Source organism: Eulemur rufifrons, chromosome 1 (genome assembly GCF_041146395.1).
Source record: "Eulemur rufifrons isolate Redbay chromosome 1, OSU_ERuf_1, whole genome shotgun sequence".
Lineage (NCBI taxonomy): Eukaryota > Metazoa > Chordata > Mammalia > Primates > Lemuridae > Eulemur > Eulemur rufifrons.
The window spans coordinates 94,230,876-94,254,477 of NC_090983.1; the positions used below are offsets into that span (position 1 = coordinate 94,230,876).

The 23,602-nt window shown below is 60.2% G+C and overlaps 1 protein-coding gene across 1 annotated transcript; it reads left to right on the top strand.

The window, feature by feature from the left end:
* Positions 1-3,980: 3,980 nt before the first annotated feature.
* INHBB (inhibin subunit beta B) lies at positions 3,981-9,560 on the top strand. Its single transcript, XM_069473683.1, has 2 exons — positions 3,981-4,479; positions 6,867-9,560. The coding sequence occupies exons 1-2, from the start codon at positions 4,032-4,034 to the stop codon at positions 7,640-7,642; spliced, it is 1,224 nt and encodes a 407-aa protein (XP_069329784.1). The 5' UTR covers positions 3,981-4,031; the 3' UTR covers positions 7,643-9,560.
* Positions 9,561-23,602: the final 14,042 nt, after the last annotated feature.

The following is a 23,602-nucleotide window of genomic DNA, read 5'->3' on the forward strand; positions in this document are numbered from 1 at the left end:
TTTTCATCACTCCCGAATTGACGCTTAACGATGGGTTATGCAACAGAACAAAACAAAACAAAAAACTGGTGAGAGAGCAAGTGCTCTGAGCTTCCTGAAGGACACCTCCTCCGTCTTCTGTGTGCCTGAATCCAAAGTGTCACCATGTTTCCTTCCTGCCTTCTTCATTGGGCTGGAGTTCTTTGACGGTGGCAGGGCGCCTGATCCCTCGTGGGGGCGGCCTGGTCCTGCAGCCCGTGTGAAGGGCGTCGGCTGCAGCACTGACGTGCGTTATTGTATTCAAAACTGACAGGCGCAGTCGTATCCCTAGCTGGAGATTGAAGGCTGAGGTCACCAGTACCAGGAGAACTGAGCCCAAAGCTAAAGGAGGCTTTGAAGTAACGGAAACAGCACCCCCCCCCCCCCCCCCCCGCAACAACCGACACCAAAAACACAAAGGTGATCTGGAAGAACTCAATTTACACCCTTGGCTCCCGTGGGCTGGGGGATCAGCAGAGGGCGGGATAATCCCAGCTTCTCGAGCAGATGGTTTCTGACTACCGCTTGACCCAGTTCCCTCCCAGCAGATGACTGGCAGTGGGGCTGACAGCTCCTTCACCAGGGGAGCAAAGTGTGGACCCTCCTCACAACCTCCTCTTCCCTCCTCCCACCAGCAAGGGCGCGGTGGCTTTTGCCTCTCCCTGGTGCCAGGTCAATGGGCAGGGTGCTGCGCCTTCTTGAAGGCAGGGACCCCCCACCCACACTCCCTCCTTCCCCCCAGCCCTGTGCAGCCCAAGTGCAGCTGGCCATAAGAAGGGCCAGGAACACCATTGCTAGGGCTTGTGCTGCGGAGTAAGGGGGTTAAACCTGCACTGGCTTAATGACTTCTCTCCTTCATTCATTCAATCCATCATTGCTTCAATAAGCTCTCCTTGGTCGTCTGTCAGGTCTGGCACCAGACAGGGCCCAGGAGGCCTGGTGCCCACACAGGAGATAACAAGTGAGGAGATGACAGCCAGGGACTGGGCTGAGGGGCCCAGTCAGGTAAAAACTTCCTCAGGGCACAAGAGGGTCAAGGACAGCTTCACCAAGGAGGAGAGACGGGGCCCGGTCTTAGAGACCGAGGATGATTTTGCCAAGTGGTTGGTGGCCGTGGTGATGGAGAGAGCCAGAGAGCCAGAGCAGTGTGCGCCCAGTGGGAACACTCGAGCATTTGGGGGCCACCAGGCAGAAGCATCGCTTTCCTGCCCAGGGACCAAAGGCTCCCTGACAGGGCAGGGCTGGGAACCCGATGGGAGCAGCAGAGACTCTGGCTTCCGAGAATGTCCTAAGGAGGCAGAAGGGCTGCCATCTCCGGGGTCGTCCTGGGCTCCCACTTCTGGCCTGGGGTTGGCAAACTCAGTGGCTCTGGTTTTGCCCCGTAGGCTTCAGGTCCGTTCCTCCGATTGGGAGGGAGGGGGCGCTCGGCCTCCAGACTTGCGGGCCTCGGCGGGGCTGCGGTCCTGGCTGAGCTCCTCAGCCGCAGGGCTGGCCCCAGAGTTGGCGGTGGGGAGCGGGGCAGGAGGCCACGCTCTGCCTGGGTCATCCCCGGATCCCCGGTATCCTAGAAAAGCCAGAATGACCGCCCATCCCACTTCTGCCTCGCAGTCCCCCGTGTTACAAGGAGAGGGGCGAGGCCCTAGTCCTGACCCCGGGCGCTGCGCCCGTTGGCACTGTTGTGCTGCCCCAGGCCTTGCTGGGGGGCGAGGAGGTGCAGAAGGAACGGATTGCACGTGGGGTTCTGGACGGGGCTGGGAGTCCGGTTTCCACTGACAGCGTTTCCTGTCCGGCTGCTTCAGAACGGAACCATCCTTTATCCGGTTCTGTGAGCAGCCTGGCCCAATTGCCTGGTCTAGGCTGCCATGTGAGCTAGGTGTTACTGTCCCTTTACAGAAGCGGAGGTAGAGACTAGAGAAGGCGAGGACTCTATCCAAGGTCACTCCTACAAAGCTGGCAGTAGCTGAGCCCCGACTGGAACCAGGGTTTGAGGCCAAAGTTTGCCGGTTGGCAGGAGGGGGGGTGGGGTGGGGATAGGGGTTCCTGGGGGGAGGTGCTGCAGACCCTGGCAGCCCAGCAAGCCCTGGGGCTCAGGGGCCTCTGCGCCCGAGAGGCTGGGACCCCGCACAATCAAGGCGTTCCTCCTGGCCGGGCAGAGGCAGCAGCTGGCCAGGCCTCTAGCGATTGCCGCCTCCCCCCGCCCCAGCCCGCAGGGCCCACGCCTGGCCAGTGAGACGGCGGCCCGGGGCGCTCGCTGCGGCATCCGCCAGCGGAGCCTGCTCCCGGCGTCCGCGTCCGAGGCCGCGCCGTCATCCCCGCTTCACCAGGCCAGCCCGGGAGGGAGCGCCCCAGGAGGGCCGGGGGCGGCCGCAGCGGCGGGAGTCGCCTCTCCCTGTTGGGGAGGGCGTCTGCTGGGACAAGGGCAGGGCCTGCGCGGCAGTGGGTAGGGGGCGGCGGGGGGAGGGGGGGCGAGCACCCGGATACCGCGCCAGGAGCCCGTCGGTGCCGCCTGCCGCCCAGCTGGGCGAGGGTCCGGGGCGCCCACGTGGTGGGAAAGTTTCGAGGCAGCAAAAGTAGCCTGGCATTGCTGGGGGGAGGGGAGAGGGCCGGCTCGCCCCTCCTTCTCCCAAAGGCAGAAAGGAAAAGAGCGGAGGGAAGCGGGGGTGGGCAGCCCCGACCCGAACAGATTCCGCCTCCTCCTCCGCCCCCCCCCCCCCCCCCCGCCCCGGGAAGCCCGAACTGGGAGGCGCGGACCGTCTCCTCCCGCACGGGCAGGACGACACCCTCCCCCCTTTTATTTCTGCCAACGTCTATCTCAAGGCGCGCGCACATACGGAGACTGTGCGGCTCTTCTTCCTCCTTGGGAGAAAAAACGGGGAGAGTAAAAGAAGAGAGGGCAAAGAGAAGAACTCCTCAGCGTGCTCTGCACTCTGTGCCGCGGCCGGCCGCGGGGACACTGCCGCCACCCGCCCGCTCTCTCCCGGCCCTGCGGCGTGTGCCAGTGTGAGCGCGAGCGAGGGCACCCGCACCCGGGGACGCTGCGAGACTTTTGGGCGCTCGAGCCGACATCGCCGCCGCAGCAGCAGCAGGCAGAGGAGACAGGGGCGAGAAGGGCCCTGCGTCCCCCTCGTCTTCCTCTCCAGGCGCCCCGCGCCCAGCCGGCCCGCGCGGGCAGGCGGAGGGAAAGGAGGGCGGCAGCAAGGAGGCGGCGGAGCAGAGGCCCGGGCGAGGCGCGCAGCGGCCGGCCCGCCCGCTCGTGGATGCGGCGCCCCGGGAGCCTGGAGACAACTTTGCCGTGTGACGCGCCGGGAAGACTGCAGGGCCCGCGGCCGAGCGCTCGGCGCCGCCTGTGAGAGGGCCCGCGCGGCCGGCGCTCCCCTGCACCGCGCTCGCTCCGCGCCGCTGCCCGCCCGCCCCCGGCGAGGACGACCTGCCCGTTGCCGCCGCCGCCGGCCCTTCCCCGGCGCGGAGCTGTGAGGGCGAGGCGCTCAGGTGCGAGCGCGGGACCCCGCCGCAGCGCCCGCCGCAGCGCCGCGCCAAGCCGCGCCCGGCTCTGCTCCCGGGGCTCCAGCGCCTTCGCTTCCGTCTCGGCCAAGTTGCGTCGACCAGCTCTTTCGCCACCTTCCCTGCCCGGCGGCCGAGCCGCTGCTGCCGCTGCTTTCGGTTCACTCGAGCGGGGGCTTCCGAGCCCCGACGCGGAGAGGATGGAGAGAAGGCTGCAGATGCCGAGGCGCCCCGAGACGCCCGTGCGGCAGTGACCCTCCGACCCCTGCCTCGCCCGGCGCGCCCCTCCGGCCCCCGTGGCCCTCGGCGCCCCTAACCCGCTGCGCGGGAACCCCACGGCCCGGCCGGCCCCTTCCCCTGCGAGCCAGCGGCGGCCCTCCCGGCGGGCGGGCGGAGGCCCGCGCGGGCGCGGGCGGGGGCGGGGCGGGGCGGCGCGCCCGGAGCCCGGAGCCCGGCCCTGCGCTCGGCTCGGCTCGCCTCGCGGCGGGCGCCCTCGTCGCCAGCGGCGCACCATGGACGGGCTGCCCGGTCGGGCGCTGGGGGCCGCCTGCCTTCTGCTGCTGGCGGCCGGCTGGCTGGGGCCCGAGGCCTGGGGCTCACCCACACCCCCGCCGTCGCCCGCCGCGCCCCCGCCACCCCCGCCACCTGGAGCCCCGGGAGGCTCGCAGGACACCTGTACATCGTGCGGCGGCTTCCGGCGGCCAGAGGAGCTGGGCCGAGTGGACGGCGACTTTCTGGAGGCTGTGAAGCGGCACATCTTGAGCCGCCTGCAGATGCGGGGCCGACCCAACATCACGCACGCCGTGCCCAAGGCCGCCATGGTCACGGCCTTGCGCAAGCTGCACGCTGGCAAGGTGCGCGAGGACGGCCGCGTGGAGATCCCGCACCTCGACGGCCACGCTAGCCCGGGCGCCGACGGGCAGGAGCGCGTCTCAGAAATCATCAGCTTCGCCGAGACAGGTGGGTCCAGCCCTCCGGCAGCCAGCCGTGGCCCGCGCGCCCTATGGGGGGCAAGCCATACTCTGGGCTCGGCCCATTCAGCCGTGGCCCTCTGCTCTCTGCCTGGTTGCAATCCTCTTCCTCCATGCCGCAGACCCCTTCCTGCTCCCCTAACCCCCGCCGCAGAGCGCTCTGCCCTCCACCCTTGCTCTTGGGAATCGGGCCCCAGCGCCTCTGGGCGCGCGTCCCCCTCCCGGCAGATGCGCGCGGCCCTGGCTCTGCGGGCACTTGCTTGGTGATTGCTTAATGTTTTTGTTTCCCACGATCGGAGTGTAGGCTTAGCAGTGTGGATGGAGATGTGTGTGCTTGTTGATATACGTGGGCTGGAGGAGTGTGTATGTGTGTGTGTGTGTGTGTGTGTGCCTGCGTGAGAGGCCCCTGGGGCCGCTTCCATCACCGGGCGGCGTGGGCTTGCCAGGATTGCTGGAGCCTCGCTGGGGAGAGCTAGGCAACCTCTCTTCCGATTGTGTGGGCATCGGAATCGGGCGGAAGGCAGGCTTCTCAACAGGTCCATCATTTACGCAGAGAAAGACGCGGTTCGGGAACAGCCCTGTGCCTTTCGGCTTGCCTGGCAGCCGCTGCAGCCCTCTTACCCGAGAACCACAGAGTTCGTAGTTAACAAAGGGTGGGACTTCTTTCGGGAATTTCTGCCCCCCTCCTTCATTGCAAATCTCTAACATTGTCTAAATATAAAAATCAGTGAGAGAAGAATCTTTTGGAACTTTAAAAGGAGGAGAAAAATGTGCCGGCGCTGAAATGCTGCAAGTGCTTTCGGCTCCGCTGTCCTTTTCAGGACTTGAATAAGCCAGGCTGGCTTTTGTGCCTGGAGCTCGGCCCCATTTGTGCGGAGGGGACTGCAGAGAAGGTCGCAGAGGGGGAAGCCCCGGTGCAGTCAGGGCGGGGGCAAGCAGGGAGCCTGGGGGGCGGGCAGTTGTGCCCCTGGCTGCAAATGCACCGCCCCCCCCCAGGCAGCAGGCAGCCTGGGGATGAAAAGGGATGAAAAGTTTTGCATGGCCGAGTGTGGAGAAAAGCAGAGACAATCGGGCCGGTTTGTGCTTAGAAAGAAATGCATTGCCGTTTTAGCTGTCCACTAAAGTGAGTCAGGGAAAGCTCCACATGCAATTAGAGGGCTCGGATTAAAAGGTGCTTTGGGGCCCAGAGTAGAAATGTGATTCTGGAAGGTCGAGGAGACCTTTTGGTCCTGGTGGCACAAAATGACAGCGGGGGCTGTTATATTTCTGGTCCGTTTCACGGAGCCAGCTCTTTGACTTATAAATAACAGATTCAGGTCACAGGCAGCTCGCCCAAGACCAGCTTTTAAGGCTGCAGTTTCCCCCGTTTCAAAGTCAGATGTCAGTGTTATTAGAGGAGCCAGGCGAGGCCTGAGGCAGGGGCTGGGGGGGCCATGGCGGGAGGTTTGATAAAACCAGCCCTAGCCACACAGTTGCCTTATTTGTTCTTCCTGCAAAAAAAAAAAAAAAAGGAAAAAGTAGAGATCGTCACAGGGAAGGGTCACTGAAATGTAGGATGAGAGGGGAGTCATCTCTTGGTTGGCACAGCCATTCTTGTTGAGCTGAATTACTGTGAGAATTAACAAGCCAGCCCCTTTTTCCTTGGAGATTTTGAGCGTGTCATTAATGGGGAGCCAGAGTCTTGTCAAAGGATTGGACCTCAAGTTTCAAGGCTGAATGTCCTGTCCCTTGGAGCTACTTGGAAACAAGGGCTGCACTTTGCAGCCTGCAAAGCACACGTTCCTATGTCAGAAATCTGAGCAGAGCTTGCTTGTTTGCAGTGGAGGTTCCACTGGGGGTTGGGTCAGATCATGCTTAGGTAAACACTGGGAAGAGGCAGTAGGTGGCTCAGCTTGATTTTGCAATGCCCTATGTTAACCAGAAAAAAAAAAAAAAAAAAGAAAGAAAGAAAGCAAGCCCCACTAAAACAACCCATCCCCAAATCCTCCCTGCAATCCTTGGTTTTGTTTTTCAGATTTCACAGATACCCATAACAACTTGTTAAGATCTTGGCCTCCTGACAGGTTCCTCTGTTGAGCTTTGAGGCCTGACAGCCTGTCTCCAGGGAGCCCTGGCCTGGGAGAGGTGAGACAGGATTTTATAGGCCTGGACCCTGCAGCCCCAACCTGGTCCGAGTTTCTCAATGGGAAACGATTTTCTCTGCCTCTCCCAGGTTACAGCAGAGGCCCCAGCCCCACGAACGGCATTTCTGGTCAGTAACGTGTTCCAGCTGTGCGGCGAGTCTGCATTCCTGCATCCTGCAGCCGAGAGTCCGTTTCCCCCATTGCCTCGTGTTCTTGTGGAATTAACTTGGCCTGTTCTCCCCCTTCTCCGCAGATGGCCTTGCCTCTTCCCGGGTCCGCCTGTACTTCTTCGTCTCCAATGAAGGGAACCAGAACCTGTTTGTGGTACAGGCCAGCCTGTGGCTTTACCTGAAACTCCTGCCCTATGTCTTGGAGAAGGGCAGCCGGCGGAAGGTGCGGGTCAAAGTGTACTACCAGGAGCAGGGCCACGGCGACAGGTGGAATGTGGTGGAGAAGAAGGTGGACCTCAAGCGCAGCGGTTGGCACACCTTCCCGCTCACAGAGGCCATTCAGGCCTTGTTTGAGCGGGGTGAGCGACGACTCAACCTGGACGTGCAGTGCGACAGCTGCCAGGAGCTGGCCGTGGTGCCTGTGTTCGTGGACCCGGGGGAGGAGTCACACAGGCCCTTTGTGGTGGTGCAGGCTCGGCTGGGCGACAGCAGGCACCGCATTCGCAAGCGAGGCCTGGAGTGTGATGGCCGGACCAACCTCTGTTGCAGGCAACAGTTCTTCATTGACTTCCGCCTCATCGGCTGGAACGACTGGATCATTGCACCCACCGGCTACTACGGGAACTACTGTGAGGGGAGCTGCCCAGCCTACCTGGCAGGGGTCCCCGGCTCTGCCTCCTCCTTCCACACAGCTGTGGTGAACCAGTACCGCATGCGGGGCCTGAACCCCGGCACAGTGAACTCCTGCTGCATCCCCACCAAGCTGAGCACCATGTCCATGCTGTACTTTGATGACGAGTATAACATCGTCAAGCGGGACGTGCCCAACATGATCGTGGAGGAGTGTGGCTGCGCCTGACAGTGGCGGGCGGGGGCAAGGCAGTGGGGCGTGGAGGGCAGTCCCGGGTGGGCTTCCTCCAGCCCCTGCAGGAACGGGCGGTGCACGGCAGGCTGAGCGTGGTCGTCGCGTTGGGATGCAGAGATGCTGCAGCCTGTGAGGCCTGAAATATTTTTCTACTACTTCATAGAGCAACCAGTCAAAACCAGAGCAAGAACTCTCAACTGACATGAAATACTTTAAAATGCACACGTAGCCACGCACAGCCAGACGCATCCTGCCACCCACACAGCAGCCTCCAGGATACCAGCAAATGGATGTGGTGACAAATGGCAGCTTAGCTACGAATGCCTGTCAGTCGGAGAGAATGGGGTGAGCAGCCACCATCCCCACCAGCTGGCCTGGCCACTCTGAATCGCGCCTTCCGAGCACACATAAAAGCACAAAGACGGAGACAGTGAGAGAGAGCCCGAGAGCAAAAGCAGATGCAGGCTGGGGGCCTGTGGGTACACGGGGGGCTGTGTGCCCCTCGGCTTTACCCGGCCTGCTCTGCCTCGTCACCTCCTGGCTCGAATGTGTCTGCTTCCTCCCCTGCCCAGGATCCGTGCTGGAGGCCAGGGGAGCCTGTCTTTCCACCCTTGTAGAGGGAAAGAGGCCCAGAGAGGACACAGCCCGTTAGAGTCAGAGACGTCAGAGACCAGGAAGCAGGGGCAAAGACCATTCGACTGTTTGTCGCTCGGGTCCCTGACATGACTTATGTGTGTGTTTGTTTTTGGGGTGGGGAGGGAGGGAGAGGAGAGGGGTCTTAATTTGATGCTTTAACTAATCGCCAACAGTTGACAGGTCATTTGTGCCAGCTGTATAACTGAAAAGGGACTTTTCTACCAGGTATGACTTTTTAAGTTAAAAATCTGAATTATTCTAAATGGGAAGAAAAAAGTTGCAATCTGTCCCTTCACTGGGGACATTCCTCTAGGACTCGTTGTGGGAGGGATGGGAATGACCCCAGGAGGAAATTTGGGGTGGAGGCATTCTGGAAATGCTGGGAGGAGGGGGTGCCCTCTCAGCAGAGGGCAAGGGAGGGAGCAGCTTAGTTGGTCTTGGAGAGTTGGGGAAGGCTGTCAGCTGCTTTGCAGAAGTTGCCCATGGGGGCCCTGGCCACCAGGGCCAGCCATGGACGTGGCTCCTGCCCACTCACCTGCCCGCCTGTCCGCCCGCATAGCACTTGCAGACCTGCCTGAACGCACATGATATAGCACTTGCCAATCTGCGTGTGTCCAGAAGTGGCCCTTGGCAGAGCACTGAACTCGCTCACCCTCTAGATGTCCAAGTGCCACATGAACTATGCAATTTAAAGGGTTGACCCACACTAGATGAAACTGGACTCATACGACTCTTTTTATATTTTTTATACTTGAAATGAAATCCTTTGCTTCTTTTTTAAGCGAATGATTGCTTTTAATGTTTGCACTGATTTAGTTGCATGATTAGTCAGAAACTGCCATTTGAAAAAAGAAGTTATTTTTATAGCAGCAAAAAAAAAAAAATGAATACAGTTAAATGTATTATACATAATTTTGGAACCAAAGAGGCCAACAGATCAGTTTTAATTTTTATTAGATGGTGAGGCCGTCTTATATGAGGTGAACGTTCTGAACAGTCCCTCGAGTGGCCTGCCAATGTTTCAGGGTATAAATGGATTTTGTTTATTCAGTTCGATGTGTCTTTTCTATCCTTACACACCCAGGAGGTAGAGTAAAACATGACTGTGGTAGAATGCAGGTGTGTATCCTTAAATCCTCATCTTTGTGTTTATTTAATAAAGCTACCCTTAGGTTCTGTTTCATAATAATTTAAAACCAAACAATTTTCCCATAGACTCGCTGTTAAAGTATTTCACGTTTGTGTACAGTTTAAGAAAATAAAAGATTGAGTGCCACGGGCTTCCTGCCTAGTGTGATGTCGGGGGCGGGGGGGCTGGGCTGGAGGTGGGCGGCTGGGAGGAAGGCGCGTCCGGGTGTCCAGGTTGGATGCCAGCGGCCACCAGGGCTCACTGCCGGCATCTCTGTGCCGTTGCCGTGAGATGTATGTCAGTCAGAGAGCCTAGGAAAAATGGCAGAAGATCAAAATGACGGACAATTAGCAAATTCATGAATTACACATTTGTTTACCCTTCTAGTCCCAGACTGATTATGTTTCACCAAGGCCGCGTGTGTTGCCACGTGACAGTGCTGGCTAAGCCCCTGCCCCTGCGTGGAGATGGAAAGCCAGGGAGGTTGAAGCCGACCCGAGCTCTGTGCTCACCTCCATTTACTAACAGAGGCAACGGGCCCCCAGGAGAGGCTTGCTGTCTGGGGACAGAAGGGTAAACAGACAGGCCGTGAGTCCGCCAACTGTGCTTTCCTGTGGGGACTTTAACTGGTGGAGGGTGGTGGTGTTAGTAATCACCCTAGCCCAGCTACAACCACAGTTATGACTTGAGATGCCTATTAAATCCTGCTGCCTTTATCACACCTTTGTGGAAAGTGGCTTTATTTGCATTTTCCAGAGTTTGAGAATCTGGGGCTTAGAGAGTTCAGGACCTGCATGAGGTCATGCAGCCAGGACAGGGCCACCGGGCATGGAGCCCACCTGCTTCCTGGGAGGACTGCGGCTCTGTGGCCTCGCCTTCATCTGAGCCCCTGCAGGGCCAGTGAGGCTTTGCCCTGGGGTTTGGGTTACATGTGGTCTTCCCAGAACATCTCAGGACATTTGAGTACAGCGGACTTCTGGCATTATCTAACCCCATCAAGGTTCAATGGGAAAACTGAGGGAGGCCTGGACAGCTAAAGCAGCGTATCTCAGTTGGCACAGCCAGGCGGTGGCAGGGGGCTTCTAGCTTTCTGTTCTTTGTCCAACCAGGAGGGCTGCTCCTCTGCCAGGCTTTTGTCCTAAGGGGTGGATTGGTCGTCCGTAAGGTCTTGAGACAGTGTAAAGAAGAAAGTGTCATAAAGACAGGTCTGCCCTGAGCCTTTCAGAGAGTGAGTCATGGCCCGGTTGTCTTCTGCTCCGTGGTGGGCTGGGCATGGCTGCTGGCTGCTGCAAGCCCTCCGCCCAGCCCCTGCCTCCCCCGGCCCAGAGGGGCCTCTGCTGCTTAGAGACTGAGTGTCTTCCCCGCCTCTCCCAGACTGAGCTTCATAGGATGGCCCCACGGGTCTCGAAGTAGCTCCAGGAAGGGCCTGGGACTCCAAGGACACAAGGCCAGTGGCTGGCAGACATGGCCCCTGAGTGGCTCTCTGTGGCTGCACGCTGGCCCGTGTCCCTGCAGGGTCTGGTCCTTTGGGGGCACTGGTGGGTAGTAATTCCTGTTGCTTTGAGGGGCAGTGGGGCGGCGGAATGATCCTCCGCCCTGGCTGGGCATCCTCCCCCCAGCAGCGCCTGTGGCCTCCAGTGCTCCCAGGGCCACTGCCTCCCTCGCCCGTCTTTTCTCCCTCAGCACTCTGTCCTTTCTTCCTGTGGCTCTTTCCCCTCTGCTCCCCGTATCTCCCAGGGGGCCTGGCCCAAGGGCCCCACCTCCTTCTGAAGGTGCCCCTAGAGCCCCACTCTGCCCCCAGTTCCAGCACCTCTGGCTGGACTCAGGTCCCCTTCCCCTCCTCCCCTCCGTCCCGCCTGTTGCTCCTGGCGTTCAGGCTATTGGCTTCTCGTGCTCACCCCGGCCCCACCTGGGCCCAGTGGGCCAGGCAGGGCCTGCCAGGACTGGAAGACTGCAGTCCCCACCCACCCGCTACGATGCCTGGTATCCCCCCATGGGGTTCATCCTCCGCTAACCTTCACACACGCCCTGAGTCCTCAGTGACTCGGTGGAGTCCACGTCCTGGGCAGGGGCCCTGGCGTGAGGACAGCGCCCAACCTACCCCCTCTTTCTTCTCCCCCATTTCCCAGGCAGGCAGACGCAGGTCCGGTTCTCAGGTTCCAGGGGCGTCCTCAGTCTGTGTTTCCTCTTCCAGCCCTCGCAAGGCCTGGCTCAGAGTGAGGTACACAGGGGCCCCCTGTGGTCCAGCCCAGGGTTGGGGGCAGAATTTAGGAGGGCTACTTTGTGTCAAAGCTTTATACCTGTTACCTGTGACATGGTGTGATACCATTGCCACAGACCCAGGTGAGGGCCTGAAAGAGGGACTGGGCAGCTCTTGTACCATGGCCGGGCCCCTGACCCACCTGGGCGCAGCCTGGCCCAACCCCACGCCCGCCAGGCCCTCTGCAAGACCCGTGGGAACCGCTGCTGGGGAAGCCAAGGGGGACAGCGTCTCACCTCACAGGATCCTGTAGCTGCCTAGACCTATGAGGGCCAAGGACCAGGATAGGAGATGGGGTGACGGTGGCAGGGAGGTCACAGGCTGCCACCAAACTACGAGAACTGCTACAGAAGCAGAAACAGAATACCCTTCCCGAGGGCAGAGGCCCTGGGAGCTCCCCCTGCCTAGCCACTAGGCTTTCAGTGGGCGAATGACAAATGGCCTGTGGGCTTTGCGAGGCCTGCTGCTGGTGTGGGTCCGCTGTATGGGAGGCATGGACGGGAGGGGCGGCCTGTGCCGGGTCGGGGCTGTGGGCAGGCGGTCGGTGTGTGTGTGGTGGGTGGGGTGGGCATGGCTGGGTTGTGTGGCCAGGGTGTCGTGGGAGAGGTTGAGTGACACAATCGTAGGTCGGACTACGTGTGCTGAGCAGCGTGTGAGTGTATGGTTGGCTGTCTCTGAGGTTGTGAGGTTGTGTGGGTGAGAGTGTGAGACCGTGTGTGGGGTTTGACACTGTGATTGTAGGGGTGTGGTTACACGGTTGGCTGTGTGCTTTCTTGCCGTTTGGTTTCTTCCTTATCAAAAGGTGATGCACCTAGCTAGTTACGTGCTTTGTGGTGGGGTAGTTATATTTTGTAATTTGGGCTGGTGCCAGGACTCCCCGTTGCAGTTAGAATCTATGATCCCCTTTAAGCCTGGCAGGTGCTGGGCAGGCCAGGGCTGGTTGGGCACAGGTGCCATTGCTGTGGCCTGTACAGTTGCCCTTGGTGTGGTTTCACAGCCCCTGCTGCTCTGCTCTGGCCACCCAGTGCCAGGGGTCATCACGGTGTCCCTGCGGCCTCCAAGTCAGAGCTCTTTAAAAGTGGAAGGGTACCATCTGGTCAGTCATTCAGTCACTCAACAAACATTTTCTGTTATGTGCAGGGGTTCATGCATCACTTCAGTTTAGTCCTTACAACAACCTGGGTGAAGGGAGGGAGCGGGTATCATTATCCGCTTTGTATGGATGAGAAAACTGAGGCTGAGAGCAAGGAAGCCATTCACTGAAGGTTGCACAGCCAGGACTATCCCCCAGGCGGCTGTTTCCAGAATCACTCACAGCCACTGGGCTGCCCAGGGGCACGGGAGAGGGAGGGGGGCTGTTCTGGGGCCTACCTGAGAAGAGGGGAGGCTGGGGCCGGGGGCTTCCTCAGTGCTCATTTCTCAGTGCTCAGCCTGCTCTCCAACTCCTGCCCCTGACTCCAGCCTGGGCGTCAGTGGCAACTGTGCATTGAGTTGTTCCTCTCACTGGGTTGTGGGGACAGCTGTCCACGCACCATCTCCACTCCCTCCCTGTCCCAGGGGGGTGGAAGGGGGCAGGCGAGAATGGGCTGTGGATTGAGAGAAGCTGGCAGAGGCAGGGGAAGCCGGTGGCCCTGCCTCTGGGCCCCGTGGTGGTGGAGGAGGCAGCCGGAACAGTTTCGTGGAGATTAGTCCCCGGGAGCGTGGGCTGCAGGTCAGCCCACCCGGCTTTGCCGTGCCAGCCCGGCCTAGCCTCTCAGAGTCCTCATCTGGACACCGTAGGTGCTATTGTGAACTTCACCTGTGTGGCACAGGGCCACGCTCTTGGGTTGCTTTGTTATTGCTGCTTTCTAGCATATTCTGTCTTGAGAATGGCGCTGGGTGCCTAGCCAGAGCCCCACCCTTCCTCCCAGAGGCCCTCCCGGAAGCACACCTCTTTCTTCTCAGTTATGCGTTCAATGAATATTCACAGAGGCGTGAGACGATGGTGATGTTAGCTAACATTTATTGAGAATTTACTGCCGTCAGACTAATGCTTTGCAACACCTTCACAGTTAATCTTTACAACCTCCCTGTTGGGCAGGTGCGGTGTGCCCATTTTACTGAAGGGGAAGTTGAGGCTCAGGGAAGCTGTGTCTTGCTCCAGGCCTCATACCTCTTCAAGGGGAGGTCCCGGGCTTGCGGCCTTCCAGGGGGCCAGAGTGGGAGGGAGAGCTGCTGTAAGGGCAGGGGAGACCTGGGCCTGCTGGGGACATTGGAGAGCCCCTTCAGAAGCCGCCAGCTGCCCCTGGCTCTCCTCCCACCCCCATCCCATCCGCATGGGGGCCCCCGAGGGTCTATCGACCTCCAGCATCAGGCGTGTGCCCACCTCTAGGTCCCGCTTGGTGAGAATGGCCACTCTGAGAGCAGGAGCAAAGAGCCCTCTGGGGTCATTCCAGACCCTCGGAGAGTCTGACGGGGGACAGGGCTCACCAAGCCTCTGAGAAAATGCACACTGACCACACTTTCAGGAGGGGTTTCGAGAAAGGATTTCGGGACTCCTTGGGCTGAAAGACCGTACTGGGGGGGCAGGGGCGGGGGCAAAGAGGCCATTGCAGATAGAGCCTTTCCATTCCAGGGAGCTTCTAGGACCCCTCTGTCCTCTGGGGGAGGGCTGCAGGGTGGGGCAGTGGGCTTTGCTCGGGATGCGGAGCCGGAGGGGGTGCTGGCGGGAGGGGTGCTTTCCTCCCCTCAGCAGCCTCAGCTTTCCACCCCACCCCTGCCCCTGGGGTCTGCCCTGCCCTGCCCAGCCCCAGGGACGAGGTGAGGGCCAGAGCGGGTGTCCAGGTGCCAGTTCCAGCCCTTGTCTGGAATGAGGGGTGTGGGGGGCTGGGCTTGCCATGCTCAGCACACCCCCATACCGCTTACTGCGGGGCCTGTGGGTCAGGCCCCAGGGTCACCAGGTGGCCAGGGTCGGGCAGGAGGAGGGAGCCTCTCTCTTCCTGGCCGCTTTGGGTGGGTGTAGGGGTGACTCTCGGGGACGTCTCCATCCCTCAGGGAGCCTGGGACCTCGTGGAAACAGCCCTGGCCCTTCTTGCACTCACAGACTGCTTTCCAGGCCACTGGACACGCCCGTGCTTACCTGGTCGGGGAGCCTCCCAGGCCTCTGTCACCTCCCTGGTCACAGGCACCCTGCAAGGGAGTGAGTTAGGGCCGTTGTCAGTATTTCCATGCTCAGATGCAGCTGTCAGCGAGGCCCACTCTCCTGCCAGGGCCACCGAGCTCGAGAGGCAGGTGAGTTCCCGCCGCCGCTCTGAGACAGCTCCCTAACTTCCCTGCGGTGGGAGGGGCCCCTGGCAGGCCTTGTTCTTCCAGTGGGGGTTCGGTGACCCTCTCAGCACAAACAACCGACCCCTAGCTCTCGATCGTGGTGGCCTGAAGTCACAGAAACCCGTGCCTTTGGGTGCAGCTTTACTCCCGTGAGGGGTGACGCCTCAGACCCATGTCAGCTAAGCTGCGCCTGTTGGGAACGGCCGGCAAGGGGGGCCGGGCAGGGGCTGGCAGCCTCGGTCCTGCGCAGGCTGGCACTGCAGGTGATGCTTTTCCAAAATGTGCCCGTGGCATTTTCCTGCCCCTCCTAGGTAATGTTTTAAGTGACCCTGTCACCCCTGTGGCTCCTGGATGCCGCATGGGCTCGCCAGGGCCCCGGACCCTGCTCAGCTGCCCACCTAGAGCCCGAGGGTCTCTCCTCACCTGCTGCCTTGGGCTTTGGATCCCATTTATAGCTCACCAGTCACCTCTGCACCTGCCAGGTGCCCTTCCTTTCCCAGAGCATCTTCTCCCTCTTTGCTTGGTTGGTTGTGCTTCACCCACCGCTCACGAATTCCTGTCCTGGCCTCACTGCACGGTCACTCCCAGCGTGCACACCTGTCCCCCCGGAGGGCTGCAGGCCCAGGTTGCAGGGGAGCTGGACTCTGTGCTGAGCGCCACTCCAGCCTCCTGAGGCTGGGACAGATTAAGCACTCAATACATACTTCCCGTGCAAGTGAGGAAACATCAGCGCTGGGTGAGAAGTTGATTCCACTCACCCATTTTCCTGCTGGAGCAACTGAGGCTGAGAGGGCCAGTGGGACCCAGGGAGAGGCTCAGCCTCAGCTAAGACCAGGGCTGGTGCTTCTGACCACACCTTTGTTATTTTTCTTGATTTTAGGAGCACCCCATGTCCCCAGGTGATTCATGTAATAGCATTTTCAAAGCCTGTAATTTCCCTGGAGTGTTCCGGCTTCAGGGTAAATAGTTCAGCCTCATCCAGGAGCCGCTGCCTCGGGCAAAGGCAATGCCAATTCAAACGGGGTGAGCTAGGGCCGGCCCCAGTGGAGATCTGTGCTGGCTTCCCGGTTCCTCCTGGCACCCCGAAGGAGGCGTCCCTTCCTGCCCTTGTCTTCCACCCTCGGGAGTGTGATTTGTCACCCAAGGGTGTATCAGAAAAGCTCAGCGTAATTAATCAATCGCCGAGTGATGAACTGGTTAATGCAGGGCCCCACTCCCCGTGGATGACTGGCACATTAATGAGTGCCAATTATTTCAGCATTAATAATTAATCTCCAGCCATGCTAGAGAAGGAGTGGAAAGTGCACAAGTCTCCAGTCAGCCCCGCGAGCCAGCCTGCCACTCAGTGCTTCTCCGCGTCTCGTCCGGACCATCTGAGCGGGCCTCATGGGAGAGGGTCCCTTCGCCACTGCGGTGCCAGAAAGCCCTCCAGCTGGGAGCAAGGCTGTCAGCCCCATGAGGGCAGGGCCGGGTCTGCCCTGTGCTGCTGTAGCCCCAGCGCCTAGAGCAGTAGCTGGTACACAGTAGGCGCTCAAGCAATACTTGCTGATTTACTGCCCTGCCATTCAATAGTCATATAATCTCAGGCAGATTTTTCACTCTCCCCGGTCTATAGTTTTCTCTTTTGAAGAGTGAGTGGATTGGATGAGATGGTTCATTCATTCATTTCTCTATTAAGTGCCTCTCATGTGCCAGGCACACAGTCAGTGCCCATGCAGAAGCCCTCTGGGCACAGTTACCTGCAGCCCCCGTGGTGTCTGCGCTGTGGCCGGCAGCCATTCCTGTCGCACAGGAAAGGCCCGTGGGGGTCTGGGATGACATTTGCAGGCGCAAATCGTCCTGAGTGGTTTCATGTCAACTTCAGGTCCTGGGTGAGACCCAGGTGTGCCCACTGGCCTCCACTACAGGATGGTGCTCTAGGCCTTGGTGGCTGGGGCAGGGGACTTGGCTGCGGTGGGAGGACAGAACGTTGGCTTCCATATGGCATTCTGCCTCCCCTGAGCTCCAGTCCAGGATGGGCCCTCACCTGCCCCTGGGCACAGCACCCATCCTGGTGGGCAGGGGCAGGCAGCTGGCACTAGGAGTCTGAAATGTGCTGGTTTGCATTGGAAAGGCTGGTGGTCTCTCCACCAGGGGGGCGCTTCTGGGTAAAAGTTTAAAAAGAAAGCTCCCGTTTTGTCCTATGTGAGTTGTGGGAGGGTAGGCCCTTCGAGGTTTAGGGGTTTTAGGGGTGGGGAACCCGTTGCTGACAGCGCAAGACCTTTCCCAGGCTGGTTAGAGCTGAGAGCCCATCCAACCTCTCATTGTATAGATGAGAAACTGAGGCCCAGAGAGGGGCTGTGACTTGCCCGAGGGCCCGTGGCTAGTGGAGCTCAACTCAGCAGACCAGATACTTCCCAGGTGCTTGCTCTGTGCAGAAGACTATGGGGCCCCTCCTCAGCAGAGGTCAGACCCCCAAGATGCCATTCTCACCTGGCACTGTGGTGCTCATGGGTGGGCACATGGCTCTGGAGGGTGAGAGGTGGGGTTGTGGGAGCACAGAGGGAAAAGTGGTTACCAGGAGGGCTTCCTGGAGGAAGCAGGTCTCCCTTAGATGGCCCCCAGGCACCCTCCTGCAGGGTCTGCCCCGGGCCCAGGACTCCCTGCTCCTGTGCCCACTCCTGTGGCTTCCAAGAGGGTGATAGGCCGGGCGCAGAGTGTGGGCCTGCAGGCGGTCTATGGCATAGCTCTTCAGACTCTACCCTGTCCTAGCTGTGTGTCCTAGGGCTGCTTACTTAACTTTTCTGTGCCTGAGTTCCCTCTTCATACAATGGGGCTAAAAGTAGTCTTTATCTCACAGGCTTGTCCAGGGGTTGCCTGGCCTCTGTTTTTCCCACCTGTGGGGTTCCTCTGTGAGTGAGGGATGCCAGGCCTCACCTGGAGCACAGCCGGGGGGCAGGTGTCCCAACCACCCCCAGAAACCTTTAGCAATGGTGCCAAGAGTGGCTCCTGAGGGAGCAGTTGCCTGAGGAGCCTCCCCAGAGAAGACTGATGTCCTCATCACTGAGTCCAGGCCTCTGCCTGAGGCTGGGCCACCCCGAGGAGCAGCCTGGCCCAAGCTGCCTGGATGGTACCGTCTACAGGACTCAGGGGCTCACCTAGGCCCCATGGAGAACGGCCACCATCTTCCCCTCACAGGCCCGGAGCTGGTGTGGACAGCCGGCTTTGCGTGGATTCTCTTTGCCGGGCATTGGACAGGCACTGTCCCGTCTCATTTTATTCGAACCCAAGGCTCTGAGACCCAAGGCTGAGAAGGGTCAGGAGGGTGCCTGGGCCTGCCACCAACGCTTGGCATCTGTCCCTCAGTGCTTTTCTGAAACTGCCCTTCCTGGGCCCTTATATGTAGGCCCTTTGCACCTGACGGGCAGAACCCAAAGCAGAGGTGGTGCCCAGGCCAGAGCAGGTAGCTGCGGGACAACTGGTGGAGACTGCTAGCAAGGGAGCTGGGCCGGCCGGGAATAGAGGTGAGAACTGGGGCCCACATGGGGCTGTTGGCTGAGGGCTTTCTGTGTGCTGGACACGGCCAGGATGCTTGTCTGACACATCTTCCATCGTGTTTTCACAGTTCTTTGTCAGGGCCAAAGAGGCTATTGTGGGAGTGGGGTTGGGGGTGTCAGGGAGGTCTTCCTGGAGGAGGTGCTCCCTGAGCCCAATCTGCAGGACAGATGCGAGTTGGCCAGGAAAGAAGGGCCGAGGCAAAGGTGTTTTAGGAAGTGGATGCAGCGGCAGAAAAGGCCCAGCTCAGGTGGCCTTGGTCTTCCGTGTTCCCCACTCCCCAGGCATCCCTCCCTCCAGGTCAGGCCCCCAGAAGGCCAGCCTGCCCAGGGAGGAGCCCACGAGGTCCCTGCCTCTCAGACCCCCTTCACAGCACACCCCTCCACAAGGCCGTGGGCAGTGTCCCCAAACCTGCTTTGTCAGGCCCTTTAGCAGAAGTGCCTCTTCAAAAGGACACTCACGTTTTCGTTTTTGAAAAGAATATCATTTACTGGTGGTTTCATTATCATTGTTGTAAGGCGTATCCATTGAGAGGATTAGGAAAACAGGAAAGTGAAAGGAAACAAATGAAAAATCACCCGTAACCCCGGCACCCAGAGGGTGTGCACAGTTAATGTACTGGTGAACGTGCCCGTGTGGCCGACTCTGTGTGGCTGTGTGTGCGGTGCCAAGCGGGTCTTCTCCGAGTCATGTGACAGCGTGAGCATCTTCCCAAGCCACGAAACATTCTTGGAAAAGAGGATGTTAGCGGCTGTCTCTTCATTTAGGATGCTTTTCCCATTGTTGGATATTTAGGGTATGTTTCTCCTTGGTAAACACCGCTGTGCTGAACATCTCGTGGCGACTGCCTTGTTGGCGGGGTGCCCGCCGGCTGCGAGGACGGTGCTGTAACAGCCGGGAGAGGCGCCGGGGCAAGCGGGCCCTCTGGAGTACGTGGGCGCTGCTCACACTTTGAGGTGACACAGGGCCCCTGGGGGTCTTGTTAAAGCAGATTAGGGCCCCGTGGGTCCGGGTGGGGCCGCAGAGCGCGTTTCTAGCAGGCTCCGGTGGAGATGATGCCGGGAGAACCGCACTTGTAGGAGCGTGGCCTCTCTGAAAAGTCTTCGCTGGGGTGCACACCGGCCAGGGCATGGGCTCCGGGGAGGGACCTTTGGTGGGGTCAGGACTTCTCCGGGGCCCTTTGGAAAGTGCAGACCCTCTGGGTGTTGCCTGGGAGCTCAGCGGTTTGCAGCCAGCTCTCTGCCCTGTACCCCTGTCATGGCTCTGGGAGCTGCCTGGGGCCCCTGCCTCTCAGCTGCCGTGGGGGTTCCAAGGCTCCCGCGGCCAGCCTCACTCCGGCTCCAAGCCGCGGGTGCGACAAGCCCGCGCTGGTTGGCCAGGGTCGCTCTTTTCCAGCCCCTCAGCCCGCCGGTGCCCTCGCCGTGGGTTCGCTGCCGTCCTGTGCTGGGGCTGCCCTGCCGTGAGAGAGGCGCCTCATTTCCCATCAGCAAAGCGGCTGACCACAGGTGCTGTGTCACGGGGACGGTGTGCAGGTTGAATAAGGTGATGCGTGATGGCGGTAAGCGCTCAGCACTGTGGCTCTTCCTCCTGTGAGCCATGGTGACGAGGGTCGGGTGGGGACAGAGCCGACTGCGGTGCCGGCTTCCCGTGCTGTTTCCTCGTCTCCATGCTCGCCTGTGAGCTGGACCCCTCTGCTCCTTTCGCAGCGTCTTACTGAGTGCCCACAGGTGCCAGTGCCGCAGGAGGGGCTGGGACCACGGTGGCCGACAAAGCAGACACCGTCCCTCCCCTCACAGAGCCCGTTGTCTAGTGAGGGGACAGATGTGAACAAGTAAATAATAACGCATGCCCTCGCAGGCTGCAGTCAGGGGGGCCTGGTCTGGACGGGGTGGTCGGGGAAGCCAGGCTGCAGAGGGGAAAGTCCAGCTGCCTGCGAAAGGAGCTAGTCCCGGAGACGGTGGTGTCTGGGTGGGGTGAGTTGGCCGTTCCAGACAGACAGGGCAGCATATGCAAAGGCCCTGAGGTAGTCAAGAGCTTCTCCTGTGGGGAAAATGCAAGAAGCCAGTGGACTCAAGGTGAGGTGAGCCAGGAGGGACTCCCTCAGAGGTCAGAGAGCAGTGGCCTTCCTGTGATGGAACATGGAGCAATGGGGGTCATTGGCGAGGGCATGGTATGACCTGACATTTTTTCCTAGGGATCCCCCTAGCTGCTGTGTGGAGAGTGGACCTTGGCAGGGTGAGAAAGGTGCCGCAAGCCCGGCCAGAGGCTCCTGCACTGTCCAGGTAGGAGCTCAGGGGCCTGGGACAGGAGCTTGGTCAGGCTGAGCTCTGAAGGTGGCACAGACAGGGCAGTGGTGGACAGGGCAGGCTCAGGGCCACGTAGCTGGGGGATGTGGTGTGGACAGGGAGGCCAGGAGGCAGAGCAGCGTCTCCAGGGGCAGCCCGGGAGAGGAGCCCCGAGAGCTGGGTGTGGGAGGCTGCATTGCCAGGATGCGGTGTGGGACCTGTCTTCGGGGCCCTGACCTTCCCCTGCCTAGGCTGCCCTAGAGCCATGCTATAGAATAAGCTAAGGCTCCCTGTGTCTGCTGGCCTCCCGTCCCGCGGCTGGGAGATGAATCGGGCTTGCAGGCCTCGTCCCATTTCCTCCTCCCCACAGCCTTGCTTCTTGTGGAGGAGGATACAGGGCCTTTTGTGACCTGCGTTCCAGGGCACCCGCGGGCTGATTGCCAGGAGAGATGAGGTTGGCATGTGCATGGTGCATGTCCATGAGTGCATACATGCCTGCCTGTATGTGTACCTGTGTGCACACGTGTGCACACACGCACATGCGTGTTGGCTGTGGGGGATGCTGCATGGGGACATGTGGGCTGTACACCAGGAGCGAGCTGGCAGAGGCCTGGGCTGTGCTTTCAAGGATCCTTCCCAGGCGAGATCCCTACAGGCCTCCGGGGAGTGTCCAAACTCTCAAATGATGAGAGCGACTGGATTTCCTGTGCTCAGGGCATGATCAAGGGGCCCAGGTCCTCCCGCCGGCAGCCTGGGTCTCCACAGGATTGGGATGGGTGGGGGAGCCACGGGTCAGTAGGTTGGGGATTAGTAGGAACAGTGTGTAGGGGAAGGCTCTGGATGCAAACAGGCTGGGAAGCCACCAGTCCCACCCGAGCTTCCCTGAGTGTCCGAAGGGCAGGAATTCCCCACGCTCTGCCTGGAGTCGTGGGACCCAGCACTGTGGTGGGGGCTGATGTTCTCCAAGCTGCCGTCCCAGAAGGGCCGGGACTGTCTGCAGCGCGCACAGCCAGGGTCACCTGCCCGCGTCCCTTTGCAGAGCACGGTCTGCGGGCTGCAAGGCCGGAATGCTGGCAGGTGCTCGTGGTGGGGGAGGGGACGGGCTGGTAGAGCCACCCCACACACTTAGAAGGCCTTGCAAATGCCCGTGCCTGGGCCGTATCACTGCGGTCTCAGGAGATATGCAAGGGCGAATCTTACCTAATCTAACCTCTTCCCTGACTGCTGGTGGAAGGAGGCCCAGAGACACTGCTCACGTTCCCAAGGTCACACAGGGACTGGAAGACAAGCAGGAGTGAACTCAGCCAGCAAACTCAAGGACACAGTGAACCAGGGGCTCCTGGAATCTTTCCTCCCTCCCTCCCTCTCTTTCTCCTTCCTTCCTTGTCACTCAAGAAAAATTTATCTGAATATCACCCAAGGCCGACTCAGAAATTCCTAGCCCGTGAGAGTCTCCTCCTGGGGGTGAGGGGCCTCCCGCACTCGGAGGGTTTGTGGGTAAACTGTGGCGATGAGCTATTTCTAAGGCAGGAAAGGAGAAACTAGATCACTGGGCCCTGGGGAAGGGCTGTGGTTGGCACAGAAAACACGATCCTGTCGGCAGGCAGGCGGGGCCGGGGGCTCCTCCCCACAGCGGGGACCGGGGGCTGGTCCTGGGGGGTTTCTGGGGTTCCAGGGACAGGAGCAGGGCTTGTCCTCGGAACCTAATTCCTGGAGCGTGTGGGCTCAGACAGGCCCTGCGGAGGCCCCGAGGCGTCTGCAGCCTGTGGACCGTGCCCTCCAGCTGCGAAGTTCTGTCTGTCTGTCGGGCTGCATGTCTGCCTTACTCATCTGGGCCCTGAGTCACCTTGTTTCAAAATGCTCTTCTGTTCTGGGAACAGAGCTGGGCATCAGGGGTGGGCCTGAGTCATTTCTGCCTTGTGGACCCGCCTGCCCCACGACCCCGGGGGATACCAAGGGCCTGAATGGGCTGGCCCCACACGGAAGCCTGGGGTGGTTCAGGGGCTGCTTCAGCCTCAGGAGAGGCCGGATGAGAGCCCTGAGGGCTGCGGGGGTGAGTGGGGAGTGAGGAGTGAGGGGGACACCCAGCATGGGCACCAGGGGGAGGAGTCATGCTAGGCAGTGCTGGGTGAGGGTGGGGAGGAAGGAGGCTGGAAGGGGGGGAGTGGGTGGGTGAAGGGGATAGTTGAGTCTAGTTGAGGCTAGTCTAGTTGGGGGCAGGGCACGGTGCTCAAAGGTGAGTCCCAGCTCCATCATTCCTGCGCTGTGTGTCTGTGGGTGTGTGACTCTCCCTCTTTGAGCCTCAGTTTCCTCCTCTGTGAAATGGGATAACAATGGTGGTGTTGGCTTCATCAGGCTGAGGTGAGAATTCAATGAGATAATGCACATAAAGTGCTCGGCGCCCAGTAAATGTCAGCTGTCATCATCACCATCATCGTAGTTGTCATTGTCATGGTCACCAGGAGAGATGGATATGGGGCCGACACCTGGGGGCTCAGGAGAGAGGTCCTGGAGAGGAGGGGCTCGGAGCTCTCCCCACACTGGGAGCACGTAGGGGGCAGCAGAGGCAAGGAGCAGGTGGGGTCACGTGGGCTGACCGTGTGGGACGGAGGAGAGGGGAGGGTGGCAGGTGGTGAACACGGAAGGGTCAGGTGGATTGAAAGGAGGCCAGAAAGGAGAGTGCGACCACGGAGTCTCGTGCCCACCACCCCAGCCTGGTGCCAGGCCTTTGGAGTCCACGGCTGCCTTTCTCTTCAGTTGCAACGGTGCCGTTGAGAGAGAATTCACACACAACACAATCCACT

Bases quoted from the DNA above. Each gene is read 5' to 3' on its own strand.
- INHBB (XM_069473683.1), top strand. From the start codon at position 4,032: ATGGACGGGCTGCCCGGTCGGGCGCTGGGGGCCGCCTGCCTTCTGCTG. The intron at 4,480-6,866 runs GTGGGTCCAGCC...CCTTCTCCGCAG, and splicing joins CATCAGCTTCGCCGAGACAG to ATGGCCTTGCCTCTTCCCGG.